This window comes from Grus americana, chromosome 1, assembly GCF_028858705.1.
Source record: "Grus americana isolate bGruAme1 chromosome 1, bGruAme1.mat, whole genome shotgun sequence".
Lineage (NCBI taxonomy): Eukaryota > Metazoa > Chordata > Aves > Gruiformes > Gruidae > Grus > Grus americana.
The window spans coordinates 53622875-53642447 of NC_072852.1; the positions used below are offsets into that span (position 1 = coordinate 53622875).

The following is a 19573-nucleotide window of genomic DNA, read 5'->3' on the forward strand; positions in this document are numbered from 1 at the left end:
GCCCCCAGAGTAGTTTGGCACCATTCACCTTTGCACCCATTTTCAGAGCTAAACATATCTCTTCATTGTAGTGGTACTTCCTGATTACTCCTTCATGGCTCCTTACAGTGTGCGTGTGTTTTCATATCACCTATGCACTATACAGGGACTCTACACACCAAGGGAAGGCTGCACATCCCCAAAACTAAAAGACAGCATGTCAGAACTGGGAGCAACTTCCTTTTTTTTGTTGTTTTGTTTTCGGGGGTTTTTTGATGCAAGACAGCCAGGTAGTAACTGAACAGACCGAGTGACCTTAAAAAACTTTAAAAAATGAAATGGATATTTTAGATCAAACAGGAAAATCCTACATCACAGCCAAGAGTCTTCTCCATATAGGCCTGAATAGTTGGGTGTGCCCTAGTGGAAAACATGCTCTGCCCTGCATCCTGATTTAATGTTGGGATTGAGTAGCCATCATCCTGCTTCTAGTTTTCTTTGAAAGAAAAGCTGGATGCACTAGCAGGAGAGATCCGCAATGTGCTTTAAACAGTCCTCATTTTTAAAGATTTGTTTTCACATCTAGATCCATATACAAATAGATGCAATCTCAAAAAATAAATTTCCTAATTTACCTTTGTATTTGCTTGCTACACATAAATTACATATTTAGTGTCTGAATACTTCCTATTCATATTCTATGTCATTTAGGTCTGTAAAAATTTCAGTCTGAGTAGACAGAATTATATGGATTACATTTTCTGCAAAACAGCAGTTGAGCAGATTTAAATAGCAGTTAGCACCTAAATACAGAGAGACACTAGAAAGACGTGTAAAAAAATTCTTAAATGGGATCAGTACCTTGTTCAGACTGACTTCAATATGCGTTGTATATATAATCATTCAAACGTCTAGAAGGGCTTTACAAAAGCATCTACTGCATTTCAGGGTTGCTAACCATCTTTGTGAATCTCATTCTGTCTACATATATTGTAATAAATCCTCCAGAATACAAAAGTCCTTAACTTGCCATGTTTTTCTCCACATACAAAAGCATCATTTTTCTTAACTTATGAACAACATTAATTGAAATTTAGCACTTAGCATTTTCCCTCTGTTCTGTGCTTTATTCCCTGGGCAATCCCATTTACTTACTTATTAAGGAAGATAATTCAATTTAAAAAAAAAAAAAAAGTGCCTTGTTACACTGTAAAGAAAAAACGAATCCTAGAGCACTTTATTCACAGGATTAGTAGTAATGAAGTCGTATTTTCAACTGTGGTTGGAAATTACTGAAGTATCACAACCACAACAATTTTCAGTATTAGAGACTCAGTCTTTAATACCATTAGGCTACTGAGAAAGCTACATAGTAATAAAATGTGTAAGAATCATAACTGAAGATGCTTATCTTCTTTTAGGGGGCACTTCTGATCAGATTCAGCAAGCATTTAGTCTTCGGTATAGTACTAAGCATACTGATTTTAATTGATTTCTCAGAAAACCCTTCCTTACACTCCCCACGCTCAAAAGAACAACTACTGTGAACTTTTGGTCATATTAGTGGTGCCATAAAAAGCCATTGTGAGGTGTGGTAAGCAATATCTTTGTAAAATAGGGGGAACATTGAATTCTAAATCTGTAAGGAGCACATGCTATATAATTTTTTGCTATTATGTTAGACTTACACTATTCTCACTCTTGTACTATTTCTTTCTTGAATGTGCCATAAATAAAGCAGATATAACTGAATATATTGTCTTTGTATCCCATCTTACTTACTACATTAAGCTTGGTTTGGTTTCCACTGGTCATAAGTTCTTCCTCTGATACTTTACTAAAATTGTCCAGATAATGGTCTGATATTGTATGAGACAGATCTTCAAAAGAGTATTCCTTTTCTTGGCACAATTTGATTTCATCTAAGAGCTTTGATAATTCTCCAGTCACAGCTTCACCTTTAAAAACAGACACACCATTAGTCAATAATTAGAACACCAGGGGTAATTTATGCCTAAAAAGGAAATGCACATTCTTTAAATTTTATTGAGTATCTGTTATATTCCATGCCTTATCATCTAAACAGTGAACAGTGATCTTTATGCACAATTCTCCCCTCAAAAATAATGGCATCTCATTCCAGAATGAGAATTACTGGAGATAATCTACATACTTCTGCATTGCCCTATACTTTGCATTCAATTAGGATGAATTAGAATATATACTTACCCCTTCTCTGTTTTCTAATCCTGAAAATTGGCTGGAAATAGCAACTATCCAAGAATGTAAAATTAATCCAGGAAAGGAAAGTTTCTACAAACATACAAAATCAGTGTCCCATACTCTGCATCGGGTTCATGTTTGCTGCTGTGATCAACATATTACACAGGTTCCATAAACCGTAAGTAGGTTGGAACTGAGTTACTGAGAATGCACATCTGTCCCATCAAAGTAACTATGTTTTATAGATAATTCCTGCTTACTTTCCCAGGATTAAATGGAATGTGTGGAAGGATATTCTAGGCAAAACCCACATGTTTAAAACATGCCTCCCTACAGTAGTCTATCAGAAATCCATGTTTAGTGCATTCTGCATTGTGTTTCATACTTTCTCCTTATCAGATATTTTTAGTTAAGAAATCTACCAAAATAGTAAGACAATGGGCTTTATAAGTCTATCCTAACTGAGGACCACTATTAGATATACTAGTAGTAATAAATATTAGAATCACATTGAGTGCTAACTTCTCTGCAAATAGCCCACTGGCAGCAGCAAGACCTCCACAGAGTAAAAAGCTACTTGTTATGAATAACTGTATTAGGTTCTGATAATCTATTGCATATGCGTTACATGGCTACCTTCAGTCATAGCAATGAAAATGTGAGAGAAAGCCACATTTATCCAGGGGCAAATAGGAAACTTCTCTTGACTAGGTTTACAAGAGTCATATTATCAGAAAGTACAGTCCTTAGACTTGATAAAATACAGAGGTAATTCCATTTTACTCCATCTTTGGGAATAAAATGTTGAAAATAAAAAACGGAGTGAGTATATTAAGCTCAACATACATACAACACACATATGTACATTCATGTAACTTAAGAAGCCCCGGATGAGATTCTGTCTGCTCGGTCTAGAGCTCTTTTTGTGTCATTTATCTTCATAGTCAATGTTTGTTATGCTAGGTAAACATAAATATTCTAAAATTTTTTTAAATTACAACTATGGCCAGTTATGACTGAAATTTTCAGAGCCAAGAACAGAAGTTGTTCATTAAAAATATCTAATTTCCTTTTAATATCTAAGTAACAGAAATTTTGCATTCAAAACTCATTACTCTTACTCAATGGTAACTTTGCACAAAACTTGTAAAGATATAATCAAGTTTATTTATATTCTGCTTTTTAATTAGAAAATTGAAAATATTCCAGATTAATATTATAATAAATAAAAATTGGAAGTAAAATATTTAAATATTAAGAACTACTCTAAAATCAGGATACAGTGCCCTAAGAAGAAACAGGACTACTGTTTCCTACAGAATTATGTTCATGTCCCCAATCCCATGTTCTCCCACATATGGCAAGAATGACAAAACTGGAACTGCAAGAGTGCTGACTGACCTGTGTGTAAGCATACGCTAACTGGCTGGCTGATTGCTGCCAGAACGAATACATAAAAGACCAATTTTGCTTATTTCTTTCAGTGCAGGTACTAATTAAGGTCTCTCTCCTCAATCTAGCTACCTATTTTCATGAAAGTCACAGAAAGGTAATTGATACTGCTATCCCTCTTCCAAATTTGGTTTAAATTATTTGAAATTAGATTGTCAGAGAATGGCAGACAGATGAATGGGAAGCACAATCAAGTACAATTTCTGTCCTTTGGAAGCAGATTACACAATAGACAAGAGAAAGCCAGCTAGCACGCTTCACAGTATTTATACCTTGAAAGTGGAAACAAGGAATCATGACCTTGTCATTAAGGAGTAAAACCTATTTTAAAAATATTTACTACTTAATTTCAGGACAGACATTTCTATTGCATAGGGTAGTTGACTTCATGATTCTACTAGTCTCAAAGGAACTATTTATCTTCATACATCATATGTCTGTTAAATATCCCAACAGGAAACATGAATGGAACTAGAGCTTTTTTTTTCACTATCACCATGAAGATCATAATCTGGCCTGCAGCAGAAGTTTAATTTTCTCATGAATGAAAGCTCTCCCTGTAAAGGTGTTTAAAAAACCTCAAAACCCCCCCAAAAAGCCATACACACAAGAAAAACAAAAAAAGGCTTAGTTATTTGCCAGCAGTCAATTACATTTATTTTGGATGACTGCAGAAGGCAGAAGTCAGGTTTGGTTCTACAGGAGGATGATTTTCATGGATGGCACCACACTCAGGAAACGCCCTATTTCAGTGGCTGTGGTGCATAAAGGGTGAATCAGAAGATAAGATGAAAGCACGGCCACACAACAGTGGTAGTCACGGTGTATGAAAGATATGTTAGAAGATGAATGGAAGACCAGGACACACATGATCTTCAAAAGAGGCATCCAAATGTAACACAACAACTGGAAGAGGTACTCACTGGGAAAGACAAAGTAAATTCAATCTTTATCTTGAATGTGAACAGTGCCTGCAGAGTATTTTGACGTATCTAGTATCCTTTTGTTTTACTTGATTATGAAATTTGTAAGGTCAGATAAATTTAAAAGATTTAAGATCAAATAATGTAATACATTGTAATCCATCAGTGACTTGTTCTTTCTGAGAATACAGTTCTTTGCTTTCCTATATGACATGGATTACAGTGTATGTAGTCAAGATAGGTAATTCACGGTGGAAAAAAGCTTCTCAATATCAATAACATTCTTAATCTCTCTTTTTCATTTTGTATGTTTGTATGAATGTGTTAGCAATATAATTTTAATATTAAAGAGAATTTCAGTACAGCTTCTGTATTCATAGAGTACATGTATTTACTTTTAGCCTTTGGAGACGGAGGAACTTCTGGGGACAAAATGCAGGACTGATGTTCTGCGCATTCCAGTGGGCGTTCCTCTGAAATACTTGCATTTCCTGTTTCCATATATTCTGCAATTTAAACATACACATACACTTAAACTCCTGAATTAAGGGGGTTTATTCCAATCAATGTATATTTGCTACTTCATTTTTCATTAAAGCCCTTCCAATTTTTCATATTACAACCTTGTAATTATTCATAAACACTGCTGCAAGGCAATCATTTATTGAAATGATTAAAAAACACTATAATGGCCAGTTCTTTTATCTGCTGAAAGCGTTACAGAAATCTCCTTGTAGGAGTAATGAGTTGCGACTACCCCAGTGTTTTTCCTGTCTCCTTGAAATATCAATGTAACTGTTCCATTATATTATTACTGTTGAGACAGTCTTCTTTTGTTCTAAATTTGTTAAGAGTTTTTAGTCAAGATGTTCAGGATGCTCACAGTAAATAGATATATTGATACTGTTAAGAAAACCAAATATTCTGCTTGCAGCATTGAGATAGTACATGAGGAAAAAAAAGAATGCAGTATCAAAAATTTAGTTAATACTAGCAGTCTAAAAAGCAGTGTTCTAAAATGTTTGTGCTTTTCCTCCTTAAAACTTCCCTTGTCCCACCTTCATGATGATGTTTATAAAAACAGAAAAACGTGGAATGAACGTGCTAAACTTCAATCTCATTACTATTATTTTTGTGTGAATATATACATTATTTTCATGTGCTTTTGTACACAGCCTATATCAATGGAACATCAAAACCTTAATGAATGTTATTGTAGGACAAATATTAAATAATAAGCTAGAAATTAATTTAGGCAACAGTGGCACTGTTTTTCCTGCAGAGTGACTGGTTCTCAGTTCAGGCAGTTATTCTGCATCTGCATTTTCTTGATTTTCTGAAGGTGCTTAAACAAGTTCTTTCTGATACCAGATAGCAACCACAACAGTAAATGTTGCAACCACACACAAAAGCAAACTACAATAACTGCTTTCATCAATATCACATTGAAGAACTAAAGAGTTTCTGGGAAGTGAAATCTCCCTGATTTAATTTCTACAGTCTACAACGCACTTATTTAGCTTGCTGTTATTCCTGATTAAATAACAAATCCCAAAACCCAAATACAATCTGTGATAAAATAGACATCTGAGAAAATGAAATTGGAAATGGCAGAGAACAGCAAGCAGTTTCACAATGCTTTGCAGGTTGTCGTTTTTTTTAAAAAGAATGTATGATTTGAAAATGTCATCTATCAAGTCTCATGTCTGGCAATGGTCCCCTGGATAATCTGTCATACACTTCTTCATATGAAAATAGGCATATTTTTTTTTGTGTAGTGCTGAAAGCAAAGAGGCAAAGATGAGCTGTAAGAGACCATGAGAAAACCAGCAGCATGACAAAATGCTCTAGAATGTTTTCCAGCTCTGTCAGGTATATTATTAGTCAAGTTAACGTGCAAGATGGAGGAGAAATAAAAAGGAAGCTAGACCCAAAGAAAAATGAAAGCAAAAAAGGAATTCATGCCTGAAACTACTTGCAAACCTAAAATGAAGGTCTACCAGGTGGGAGTGTTAAAATTACTGGGTCAGCAGAGGTATTATTAGGAAAGGAAATGCAGGGGGTATTGTGAAGGACCTTAACCTTGCTATCCAATATTCATATAAGACTGTGGTTTTAAAATAATGCTCTATTTTTATTCTTTGTCAGGCCTCACTTTCTGACCAATGCACTTACCTGCTGAAGGCTAGTTCTGAGGAGGAAATCCCAAGTTCAAGGTAAGTCTCATAAAAACTTACTTAAAAAGCTGCAGAGCTCCTTCCAAAAAACCTCTACAAAAGGCTCACTCAGCACAAGGTTTGGCTGCAGAGGTTTAGAACAGGCCAACAGCGTGCCATCCTTGCAAGAGTGCGACTCTTGAAACTTTGGAATTCTACTCCTAACTTGGTTTTATACTATTGAAAATTCTACTGGATATGTATGAGACAAAGACATGGACTCAATTGTGAGAGTCTTACAGTCTAGGTAAATGTATACCTACCGGTAATATTATCAAAGAAACAGACACAAAATAGGTGATCTATGTCAAGAGCCAAAGACAAAGTACACACAAGCAGTGGATGCTTTCACCAGCAACTGAATTCTATTCACCTGCAGCTGGCTAGAAATTAATCTTCAAAGCCTGCCCAAACTTATCAAAAAAGATGATACTATTACCATCATCTGCTCTGACTACGGTGTATTTGAGAGACTGCTCTGGATTCTATCACCTTCCTCAAAAAAAGAAAGATAATTCAGAACAAAGCCAAGCTTAGTCAATTATACCACTTAATGACCAGAACAGTTTCCCCAGCTGTGGTCTCACAGAGTTGAGAGAAAAACCTGCCATTCTTACAATAGTGGAGTGTAAAGGCTGTTTGGGACACAGTAAGATTCATAACACTTCCTTCACCAGCTTACTGTCATCCCGTTCCATATTTCAATGACAGCCAGCATGACTAGCATGTAAGGGGTGAAGGAAGCATACGTTAATACACACTTCAGAGATGTTTCCTCACCATACTGCTTTGGGAAGAATGGAATATTTTACTTCTGTTGACTCAAACGGCAGATTACAGTTACGAAGAATCTCAAAAACTTGGCCTGCTTAGTAGCGTTCTTTTCTACAGTTATCTGATTTTAACATAGCCCCATTCAATCTAAACAGAGCAACGTGCACAAAAAGTAATAGCATAAAAGTGGTCACACGGCAGTGGAAGTAAGAGCAATGGGAAATATGAACCCAAGAAGGTAACCAGCACTGGACAGTTCAAACTGCAGGAACTCCGGCTTTCGCAGTTTCTGTAACACGGGTTAGGCCAAAGCCAAGCAGAAGGGAAAATGTTAATGCACAATCAGGGAAACATGGCTGCTTCTCCACAGAGCAGCAAGAGCTGGGAAGCTCAGCCATGAAGGGAACGTGGCCCAGCTCAGCTGGAGCTGCTGCTGAGCTTCCAGGGGCTGTAAAAGATTAGGCTGTAGAGTACAGCTTGCTTTAACTTCAGCTCCTCTAGGTCCTAATTCCTCAGTCAGGCAAGAGGGTCAAGATTTTTGCTTTATTTATAAACCTCGGCTTTTAGAGTAATGGCTACATTAGCCTCAGAGAACTTTCTACTTTTCCTTTTAATGGAAAAAAAAAAACCCAACTTTTTTTTTTTCTTTAAATGCAGTATGAGCTCCTTTCCCTTTTGTTTCAAGAGCTACTTCAGCCATGCCATGGGATGGATTCACATAGAGTTCCTCCCTAGAGTGACCTCCCCTAAAGAGACCAAAAAGCTTTTTAAACTCTAAAAAAGCCAAATTTGATTAAAATAAAAATCCAAACACTCACCTTTTCAAACAGAAGATTCTCCAAGTAACTACATCAGAAGAATCAAACTGGTTTAGAAGCCACTCCCCTCCACAGCCCATGTCCCCGCAAGGGGATCCTTACTCCTCCTTCACTCCATGTCTTCCTGAAGGGCAGCCATCTTCAGAGCACCCCCTACCCTCCCCAGGGCTCTGCCAGCATCCGGCTGACGATCCTGCAGCTCCATTGAGTTCTGGCCCAGCCCATGAGCTCTCTAAAAGCTCCTCCCAAAACAGCTCGCTTGCTACCCTGGGAAGGAGCCCACCTGAGGCTTCATGACCCAATTCCTCTTCTCTTTACAGCAGCAGCAGCAACAGCTACAGAAAACCGGCCAGTAACTGCTACCTTCAGGTGTGCTAAGGTGACAGACTTGAGCTGAGATGGGGGCTGGGCTGACTGCAGGCTCCTAAATTTCAGAGGACAATTCTGAATGACTCAAGTCTGACTTAATCCCAGAGAAACCTGAAATCGGTTTAAGTTGTGGGCACATAAGGAGATTTTTGTGCACGTGTTCAGGGAAGATAAACAGAAACAAGCACTCAAGTACTGCTGTGATCCTGAGATAGGTAAGGGCGCAGCTAAACTTTCAGTCCCCAAAACAACAGAAACAACAGCAGTTAAATTAATTCATAAACATAGTTAATTCTCTGCAGCTTTTGCACAATAGCCTATAAAAGAAGCTGAGAAGTCCCTGGAAAAAGAAAACAACAAAGGGGCATTGAGATCCCAATACTTTTCATCCTGCACCGCAGTAATTAAATCCTTGACTGGAAACTTACTCCATCCTTCCAGTGAGGCTGGCCTCGGGAAGGGAAAGAAAGGGAAGATCTACTTGTCCACAGAAAGAGAGAGTGGGAATACACAAAAGGAAGCCTGTGCTAATGACACCAAAGCTATTTAAGCTGAGGGGAGAAGAAAGGAGTCCTGGTTCTGCAGCTGCTTATGCATTTTCCATTTATGAATAATTCGGTAACATGTACAAACAATGTCAGGCTCTCAGGCAGCTTCAGCAGAAGAAAGAGGAAACAGCTTTCCATTACATCTCCCTCTATACTGTCTATGCAGCAGAGCTTATTGTGCCTTCCCAGGGCTCGTGTCATTTTTCATCTGTTTATCTACTATTTCCTTTTTTTCATACTAACAAGAATTCTGCTTCCAGAAATAGTAAAAGAGCAAGATTCTAATAGAGACCATAGTGGGCTGTGGAGGAAGAGTTGAAAGATGGTATAGCATGCACCTGCGTCACGTTCACATGTGCTGAAACTAAAACACAGCTGGTCGGTTTAATTTTAGGCCTACTAGCCTTGGCAACATCCCTTTTATCTTCAATGCCTAATTATAAAGCCCTAAGTGCCAATACTGTTAACTGCTTCAGCACTGAATGCTGTTGTTTCACTACATCCATGAAATGCATCCAGTAGGCTGGCCTTACTTGGCCAGTAATTCTAATTCTCTGCTCTTTTGAGTACATAATGCCTAAACAGCTATTTCTTCATTACTACATAAAGAATCTAAACTGTACTGAGTATTTTTAATTGAGTTCAGTGCAGCTCAGACCTGAGAAAGATACAGAAAATTATGGGATGTATATGAATGACAAAGATTTAAAACTTAAACTGTCATTTCTAATAATTCCATCTATAATTAACATGCAGTAAAAAAAACTTCAGGTGGTGTATAGTTTACTCAGCCTTTTTCACATTGCTCTTTAAAGTGTTTTTGTTATTTATTTTCCTTCTATCACATAATGTACCAAAATCTCCAAAAAGATGGCAGACTTTGCAAACACAAAAATAATATTTTTGCAGAAACTTCAATTACTATTTTCTCAGGATAGCGAGGAAAGATGTAAAGTAAAGCTCACAAAAACACTAAGATCACTTCTGAAACCTCACTGGCAAAAGGTTCTGTTTGTTTTCAACCTATTGTCTGTAAAAAGTAGTTTTGTTTCTTAAAAAAGTTTCTTAAAATTTTTCTTAGCCTGGAGAAAAGAGGGCTCCGGGAAGATCTAATTGCGGCTTCCAGTACCTGAAGGGGCCTACAGGAAAGATGGAGAGGGACTCTTTATCAGGGAGTGTAGCGATAGGACAAGGGGTAATGGGTTTAAGCTGAAGGAGGGTAGATATAGATTAGATGTTAGAAAGAAATTCTTTACTGTGAGGGTGGTGAAGCACTGGAACAGGTTGCCCAGAGAGGTTGTGGAGGCCCCATCCCTGAAGTGTTCAAGGCCAGGTTGGATGGGGCTTTGGGCAACATGCTCTAGTGGAGGGTGTCCCTGCCCATGGCAGGGGGTTGGAACTAGATGATCTTTGAGGTCCCTTCCAACCCAAACCATTCTATGATTCTATGATTTTATGATTCTAAAAAGGGAGAGAACACAAATAGAAACTTCTGTTCACAATTCTTAAATTCTAGAGCCCTCACTCACAGGACCAGTCCTGTAGGTTTTAGTATCAGCTGAATGTATTTAGTATTACTGACTCCATGAACTGCTTCTAAAGACATAAATTACTTTCTTCTCCTTCAAAGAAGTTTCTCATAAATATCCTCAAAACATTTTCTTTAAAAATTTTTCTTGCAACTCTGTTATCCCTCTGCATATAGGACAGAATACTACCTATTAGGCCTACCAGTAATACCAGTCACATTATTTCCTCATCTGTTTGTGCCAGTCTGTTTATATGCATCTTTTAGCCTTTGTTTTGTATTTTGAAAGCTAATGTCTTGTAGCAGGGATAAATATTATGATATGTTAATACTATAAACTGTATAGTAACACTCATAACAATGCAAGGGGGAAATGGTAAAAATGAGAATGCTAGGTGTGGTGGGTTGACCCTGGCTGGAGGCCAGGTGCCCACCAGAGCCACTCTATCACTCCCCTAGTTCACCAAACAGGGGAGAAAAAGTGTATGGGTCGAGATAAGGACAGGGAGAGATCATTCACTAATTATCATCACGAGCAAAACAGACTGAACTTAGAGAGGGAATTCATCCAATTTATTACTAAACAAAACAGAGTAGAGCAATGAGAAATAAAATCAAATCTTAAAACACCTCCCCCCACCCCTTCCATCTTCCCGGGCTCAACTTCACTCCCGGCTTCAAACCTCTGACCCCCTGTCAGCGGCACAGGGGGAGGGGAATGGGGGTTACGGTCAGTTCAGCACACGTTGTTCCTGCCGCTTCTTCATCCTCAGGGGGAGGACTCCTCTCATTGTTCCCCTGCTCCAGCATGGAGTCCCTCTCACAGGAGACAGTCCTTCACGAACTTCTCCAATGTGAGTCTCTCCTGCGAGCTACAGTCCTTCACGAACTGCTCCAGCGTGGTCTCTTCCATGGGGTGCAGACCTTCAGGAGCAAACTGCTCCAGCGTGGGTCCCCCACGGGGCCACAAGTCCTGCCAGCAAACCTACTCTGGCGTGGGCTCCTCTCTCCACAGGTCCACAGGTCCTGCCAGGAGCTTGCTCCAGCGTGGGCTTCCCACGGGGTCACAGCCTCCTTCAGGTGCCTCCACCTGCTCCAGCGTGGGGTCCTCCATGGGCTGCAGGTGGAATCTCTACAACCCCTCATCCTTCCTCCATGGGCTGCAGGGGGACAGCCTGCCTCACCATGGTCTTCACCATGGGCTGCAGGGGGATCTCTGCTCCAGTGCCTGGAGCACCTCCTCCCTGTCTTCTGCACTGACCTTGGTGTCTGCAGGGTTTCTTACATCTTCTCACTCCTCTCTCCGGCTGAAAAAGCTCTCTCTAACTGTTTTTTTCCTTCTTAAATATGTTATCACAGAGGTGCTGATTGGCTTGGCCTTGGCCAGCGGCGGGTCTGTCTTGGAGCCGGCTGGCATTGGCTCTGTCAGACACAGGGGAAGCTTCTAGCAGCTTCTCACAGAAGCCACCCCTGTAGACCCCCCCAGCTGCCAAAACCTTGCCAGGCAAACCCAACACGCTAGGTGATAAAATCTTACTCTATCCTGGCAACAAGGTGAAAGAATCAATTCAATGCCATTGTGTCTGCATAAAGAAAAAAATTAGGAAGAAACTTACAAAATCTGTTCAGTAATTGCCATTAATTTAATTTCTTTTTCCTATAAGTCTACATGAATGAGACATGTAAGCTTCTCTAGACAATCATCTGAAGACAGGAGCTTGAGCAGGAATGTATTTGGGAGCCACTAACTCTCTCTCAGCAATTGCCCTTTCTTTGCATGGAATTCATTACCCACTGAAGTCGAACTCAATTACAGTACATTCAGGTTTCCCCAAATCCCAGTGCTTCACTGATTTTTCAGCAACAACAGGATAAATGCTCACACTTCAGTGAAGAGTACACTCAACTGGCTTTTTTTACTAGTACTGAATCCTGCCACTCCTGATTTTATTTTTCAATTTCAGCTCACAGTTCAAACTTTATCATTGATGATTAAAGCTTCAGTGAACTCTTTGTTGATAAAAAGAATCTCAGCATGTTCCACAAGGGAGTTCTGAAGGGGCTCCTCAGGTTTTATGAAAACTCAAAATGGCATCTTTGTAAACATTTTTCATCCTTGCGCAACACTTCTGACTATAAGGCAGAGAGAGCAAAAATAAACAGCTGCTCATTACAAGCACCATTTCGTCATACTAATGTGAGCTGAAACTACTAAGCAGTCTTCTTCATATTTTCAAGGCACACACGTAAAAAAGATTGCATGTCAAAGCACCAAACAGCATTGAAATTGATGTATTTCTTTTTTGTGGTAAAAAATAAGGGCAGACACTGATCCATCAACATGACAAACCCTTGAGAGTGGTTTGGGTGCTCTATTTTTCATAGAGCAAGGGTATTTTGAAGAAACTTTGTTCATCAGTGGGATTGAGACAGCAGGGTTATCACACTGAGGAGAAAATGGAACAATGCAGAGATACTAAAATGAAAATTAGTTTAGTTGGTGATGTGACATTATAACAAATCTTAGATTAATATCTGAAGGATGATTGATTTGGATGTCTAAGAAAGTGGAAGCTCTGCTTGACCGTTTTCTTGCCACTGAAGAAGTTTCAGTGTGATATGAACCCTCTTTTCCTCTACATAGTGGTATGTTCATGCTGCAGCTTAGTGAGGACGTAAAGTTTCACCATATGGTCTGAGTCAAATTAGGAACTCCCACTGATAGGGGGAAGTCCTACTTCCTACTTCCCTCACCCATATCTTCCTCCCCACTTTTTTGATGCACATTTCTGCCAGTTACAGGGACAGAGCTAACTCTGGGGCCTGAATGACATAGGAGGCAAGTTCATTAAAACAAATAAACGTATATTTATGTAATTATAATCTTATTTTTTATTATTGTGACATACTATTAAATATAGGTAATATAATAAATTATATATTTTATATATTATTGTTTCATTAACTGAATCAGATCGCTTTGCAATCTCTTGTAAGCAGGGAATATGGAAGGGAACTGTGTAGCTGGAAGTAGGGGAGGAGGAGGAAGGGGGGAATGGTGGAAAGGGAAAAAGAAAATAGGAAGGAGGGAGAGAGGGAGACCTCAAGGCAAGCTGTTAATTCAGTTCACCTATAATATGAATCTGCTTTTTAAGAGAATACATCTCCTCTAGCCTGCAAACTTTCATTATACCTATAGGCACTTTGTATCTTCGGTCCATCATCTCACTTTTTGAAACTTTATTGAAGCTCGCTAACAAGTTTTGAAGTTATTCAGAAAAGAAAACCTGAAGGACACAGTGTGGCCACATGACCTCATTTTCTCTAGGAAATGTTATTATGAAATACAGTTAAGCAGGAGACTGAAGCATGAGCTAGTTCATCTGTAGAACCAACACTGAACTAATTGAAATGGCTTATTTAAACATGGGAATAATCAATACAGATGGAGATGCAGCAATGGTACCTGCAGGGAACTACTTTGTCAAACACAGTTAATGAAAGACTAATCTGAAAATGCAGGGAACAAATTCCATAGAGGAGAAGGAATGATGTTTAACACTGAGTTATGTACTAGCTCATGTTTCAGCACTTTACTGCCATTTTCTAGAGTAAAAAATTGAAATAAACAATGGAGTTCCATGTCTTACACCATGAAACTAAGATAAGGAATGAGATCAAACATATGTACAACAAAATTATATTATTTCTGCTATAATGACAAGAGTTACTGCCTGGTTTAATTTTTTTGAAATTTAAGCAAAATGAGAAAAATGTAATGAAATGTTTTGAAAATTTGTCATCATCTTTCAGTCATAGTTGTTATTTATGAATGAATCAAGCATTTCAAATGTAGTTTACCATCACAATTTAATGGAACTGCAGTGAAATATTGCAATATGTTATTTCGTAATGAAGAATGTACAAAGAGTAGCTAAAAGTAATATACCATGCTAATGTCTATTGTCAGAAAAAAAGAAAGAGTTTACTCTGAAATTCAGATAATCCACCACTTATTTTTGTGTATCTAGCAAACAAGAATTTTGGTTTTTTGCTTCAAAAGACTACTCTCTTGTGTAATGAAATATTTAAAGAGTAGAAATTACTATATATTTTAATATTCCCCATGCTATTCTGATTTGTCTCTAACAAATGTATAACTGAATATCACTTACCTTGAAGCAGAGCTGCAATTTGGAGTGACTGCTGAGATGGATGTTCTTTAAGAATATCTAAAACCGTTCTACCCAAACTGTCCTTTATGTTGGTATCAATTCCTGAAAAAAGAAAATGATCTGTGGTGGAATTTTTAACCCCAAGTACTTCTGATTATAAATATGGTATATTAGACTCAATTATCTGGCAAACTGAATGCAAGCAGTTTTACAACTGTAGCAGATTAACAGCTGTGTTATAGTTGAAGTACGGCATACATTTCTGTTTAAAGTTTGAGTAGCCTAAAATTCACATGCTGGCATGGATTGTTTTTATGTTTCTGTAACTCATGGGGATATAAAGTAGGCTTCTTAAACCAGACTTGGGATTATTTTAACAGATCTAAGAAACAGCCATCCTGAAAATAATATTTTATAAAATCAAGAACTTCTCTGAATGTTTTCCTACATTCCTGGATTCTAATTCTCCCCTAACTGCTCTGATTCATTGGGGATTTTCTAGTCCTTAGTACCAGTATGTGTTTTGGGAGCAATACTGAAAAAGTTATTAATCTTAGAAGTTTTGTACTTCATGGCAACATATTCGGAATTCATGCTCTGAGTAAACTGAAACCCCACATGTAGTATAAGGGCTGTGTGAATAGCCAGAGCATTTCCTCACAGACTGTTCAGACTGCGAATAAATTAATTGTTTGGCTCAAACTGTGAAGAACCCATAAATAAGTTTGAGGCTTATCCTGGATAGATCTCAGACAACCTGTGGTACATGATACTGCATGGCTCTCCACCTTTGTCTTGTAGGGGCTACTTTGGAAATGTTTGCCTTATGGTAGAAGACTGAAGTTGGTTTTTAGTTTAGATATACTTTCATAAGAAGTAAAGGCATGGAAGGTCCTAAAACAGAATGAGATTCTTGTCGGGACACTGAATAGAGGAAATCAGAGGAAGCAGCATTTATAAGGACTGAAAGCATGGAAGGGTTTCTCTGCTCACCAGAAAAGGCTGCAGTTCTTGGCATTTCCTGATCTGATGGAGAGTTTCCTAATTTGTTTTGTGAGAAAGAGACATTTGTTTTCTCACTGAAAACAAAGCCAAAATATTGCTGGGCTAATTAGCAGTGGCAGCTGATTTTCAGAGGCCAGAGACACCAACTTACACCTTTCCTTTGCAGTAGCTACTCTTCTGAGTCTTTTCTGAAGCAGAACTAGAGCAAAGGGGATTGTTAGATAAAAAAGAGTGTGTTGCAGAAGTGCAGAGCATTTGGGGTTGAACAAGTTCACAGTAAAGATTCTACTCCATTTTCTTGTACAATTGTAGTCTGGCAGAGGCTATAATGTGTACTAAACTATAAGAGGTATTCTTTATCTGTGGTCTAAGGGCTTCCTAGGTTTGTGTGATGTCCTCCAGTCCTTCTCCTTTTAGGTGAATTAATATAAAAAGGCCCTGCCTTTTTGAGGGCAAGTGAAGATCCCTTTCTGCCTCCTTCTTGTTCATCCAAATAGGAAGGCATCTTGGAAGGACCTTTTTCTCTGAAAACAGATCTCAGATCAGGTATGCACTAGCTGAGATTCAGATGAGGAGCTGTGAGTAGGACATACCTTCTTTTGCAATATACAATCCCACAAGCACTGATAATAAAGATCAATGAGATCCCTCAGTGTAATGGAAGTTCACATCTCTCAGAGAAGTAATTTCTAGATATTTTCATTTTCATTGGTCTTCTCATTTATCTGAGAAGATGGGTTTTAGATTACTAATTTACCTGCAACGATACATTTATGTAGTAAATGGGTTTGTTGGAACTCTATATCCCTGTTTTCCTGTCCTTTCAGGACAAATGCAATTCTCAGAGAGACAGTGCCTTCCCCTTTCTTCATGGGCACTCAAAGTTTACCCAGGAAATGAAGGAGCAAGCAGGATGGTGTGTTTGTTAGGAATAACTAAGTGACAGGTATAAATGTGAACATGAGTCTTCTGGCCTTTAGATCAAAGAATATTCTTGGCTGTCTTTCAGAATGAATAACAAAATTTTATGTAGCCATTTTCTTCTCAGAATACATTTATTCTCAGAATACAGTGGCATACACTGAGTCATATATGGAATTTCTGAGTCTTAGCGAAAACATTCCTTTTGTTCTCTGTGTATAGTAATTTCTTATTCTAAAAGAACACTGTTTTAAGGAGAGGTACACGTGATTAGATTTGCAAAGGCTGTGAAAGAGAACAGTAATTTTCATAACCAAAACTTGAGGAGGCATACAGCAGATTAGGAATATTAAGGATATTTGTTCAGTGTTTCCTATAAATTAGATTTACCTGTTTCAAGCAAAATGCGTACTACCTCCACCTTTCCAAATAGGGCTGCTTCATGTAGTGCGCTCCCTTTCTCTGTCTAGAAAAAAAAAACATTGTGACATTTAAAATGCAAATTAAAATACCAATGAATCCTTTTGAAAAGAATACATTTATAAAAGAAATATTTATTTTTCCCCTCTATTTTATCTACACATAAAAAACATTGAATGGGCAAGAACAAATACTACCATTTTTTTATTATTATTACTAAAGATAACAACATAAATGCAGTCTGTTCTACTATAAAAAATAATAACTATATAAGAAAATATAGTAGGGGTGTAATACAACTCCCAATTAACAAGCCTGCATCTGTGTAAAATTTCTACACTCCTATTACAGGCAGTGAAAATCTTGTCAATACCATCAGTGGAACATAGCTGTTCAGCAGAATCAACCAGTTTACATGTAGACATCTACACTCAGGTGTTTTAATCTGAAACTGGATCACACCCTAGAAGGTCAATTCAGTTGCACCATGAGAGATGCCCTAGGATATCCCAGCTGGCCTCCAGCTGATGTTCCAGTTGATGCTCACATTCGATCTGCATCAGATCTGCCCCATACAGATGTCTTGGATACCCTAAGGCACCTCCAACAGTATTAGATGTCTATGTTTCAATTATTTAAATTCTACTAGATGTCTGTGAACCTAATTTTGCAGATTTCTGTGACACAAAATTCTTTGTGAATGGACTTTAGCTTAAACAAAATTTAGGGTACTGAAAACCAAACTACCTCTCTTAACAAGCTACTTTTCTTAGTATTTTATACTGCTGACTGTTACTGAAAAATCTGAACAGAATGCCTTTCCATACAATAGCATTAGCACTAGCTAAAGCACTACTAGATCTCACTGAATCTCTGGCTCATCTCCTTTTTTTTGATAGTAAATTATATTTTGAGTGTTTTTTATTTGTAGGCAAATGTTAAAGGTTTTACTGTTTGAATTTGTTTTTTCTATATTTTATCCAAATGCACTATTGCCATGCTTGCTATGGTGGAAAGACTTAAAAGACACAAAAAAAAGTTAACTCTGAAATAAAATAGGGATTTGATATTTATTAGCTGTATCAGAATGCACCAGTGTACGGCGATGCAATGACAGGATATTTAGAAGTAATCAGAGATCCTGAGATGGGATGTGAGCACACAGTAAGTGCACATATGTTGTACCAATTCATCCTGAAACCTCTTTGTTATGTCCATAATAGGAACACTCACTTTTTATCTTTTTCATACTTAGTACATGGACGTAAAAAGCAGAGCATGCTCAATGTCATTTACATCAAGCACATCAGGTGTACTAACATATATTATGGAGAGGAATAGGAAGTCGTAAGAGAATATACATATGAAAGACGTATCTCAAAACAATTTCTAATCTTTCCATTTTCAGAAGCAATCCAGATGAACATTCACAGACTTAATCAGAACAAGAGGACTAACTACTCAGATTTACTTAGGGATGGTTTCAGAATCCTTTACTCAATATCTACAGGAGTTTTCCAGAAACTGTAATTGACTTTAACACTAGATAACTCTGCAATGACATAGTGCAACCACAAAGGTACACGCAGAGCTTAAGGTGCAGCTCAGAAATTTCTGAGAATGAAAACAGTTCTCAGAAAAGTCACTGATAGGTATAGGTCTGATTACTGAAAAAGGCTTGACATCAGAAATCTTGAAAAAGGCTTTGACACAGCCTATTATCCTCTTTGGCATTTGTGTGGATATGGCATTTGCTTTGGATTGGTCACTTACTGACATGAGTAAATCTCAGGTCTATTGAGTGGACCTGGTACTATTAACACAGAGTTCCCTGTCATCAAGGATGTGAAGTACAGCTTTGATTCCCAAAATATTTGACTTTGGAAAGACAGGTGGTGAAATTCAAAAGGGAGAAGTTTGGCATCGTTACCTGCCAGAGTTGAACACCAAAACAGGGGCTCAATCACAATTGATCACTCACTGTTTTGAGAAAAGAGGAATGTCTCTCTCATATTTGAACATATTCACTACAGTTAAACATATTCTGTCTTATTTGAACATGTCCCAGCAATGTGCCCTTGCAGCAAAAAAGCTAACAGTATCCTGGGCTGCACTAGGAGGAGAGTTGCCAGCAGGTTGAGGGAGGTGACCTTCCCTTCCATTCACCACTGGTGAGGCCACACCTGGAGTACTCTGTCCAGTTCTGGGCACCCCAGTACAAG

At 38.0% G+C, this 19573-nt stretch overlaps 1 protein-coding gene across 10 annotated transcripts in view; it reads right to left on the reverse strand.

The window, feature by feature from the left end:
* Positions 1-19573, reverse strand: part of ANKS1B (ankyrin repeat and sterile alpha motif domain containing 1B) — a 447444-nt gene that overhangs the window by 356371 nt on the left and 71500 nt on the right. For 8 of the 10 annotated variants that reach the window (XM_054812807.1, XM_054812805.1, XM_054812810.1 and 5 more), the window contains exons 5-8: positions 17322-17397; positions 15006-15107; positions 4973-5083; positions 1762-1937 (exon numbers count right to left, since the gene is read on the reverse strand). In XM_054812807.1, coding sequence (XP_054668782.1) covers positions 1762-1937; positions 4973-5083; positions 15006-15107; positions 17322-17397 — 465 coding nt within the window. The remainder of the gene's footprint in view (positions 1-1761; positions 1938-4972; positions 5084-15005; positions 15108-17321; positions 17398-19573) is intronic. The other 2 variants (XM_054812812.1, XM_054812811.1) reach the window with 1 other exon arrangement.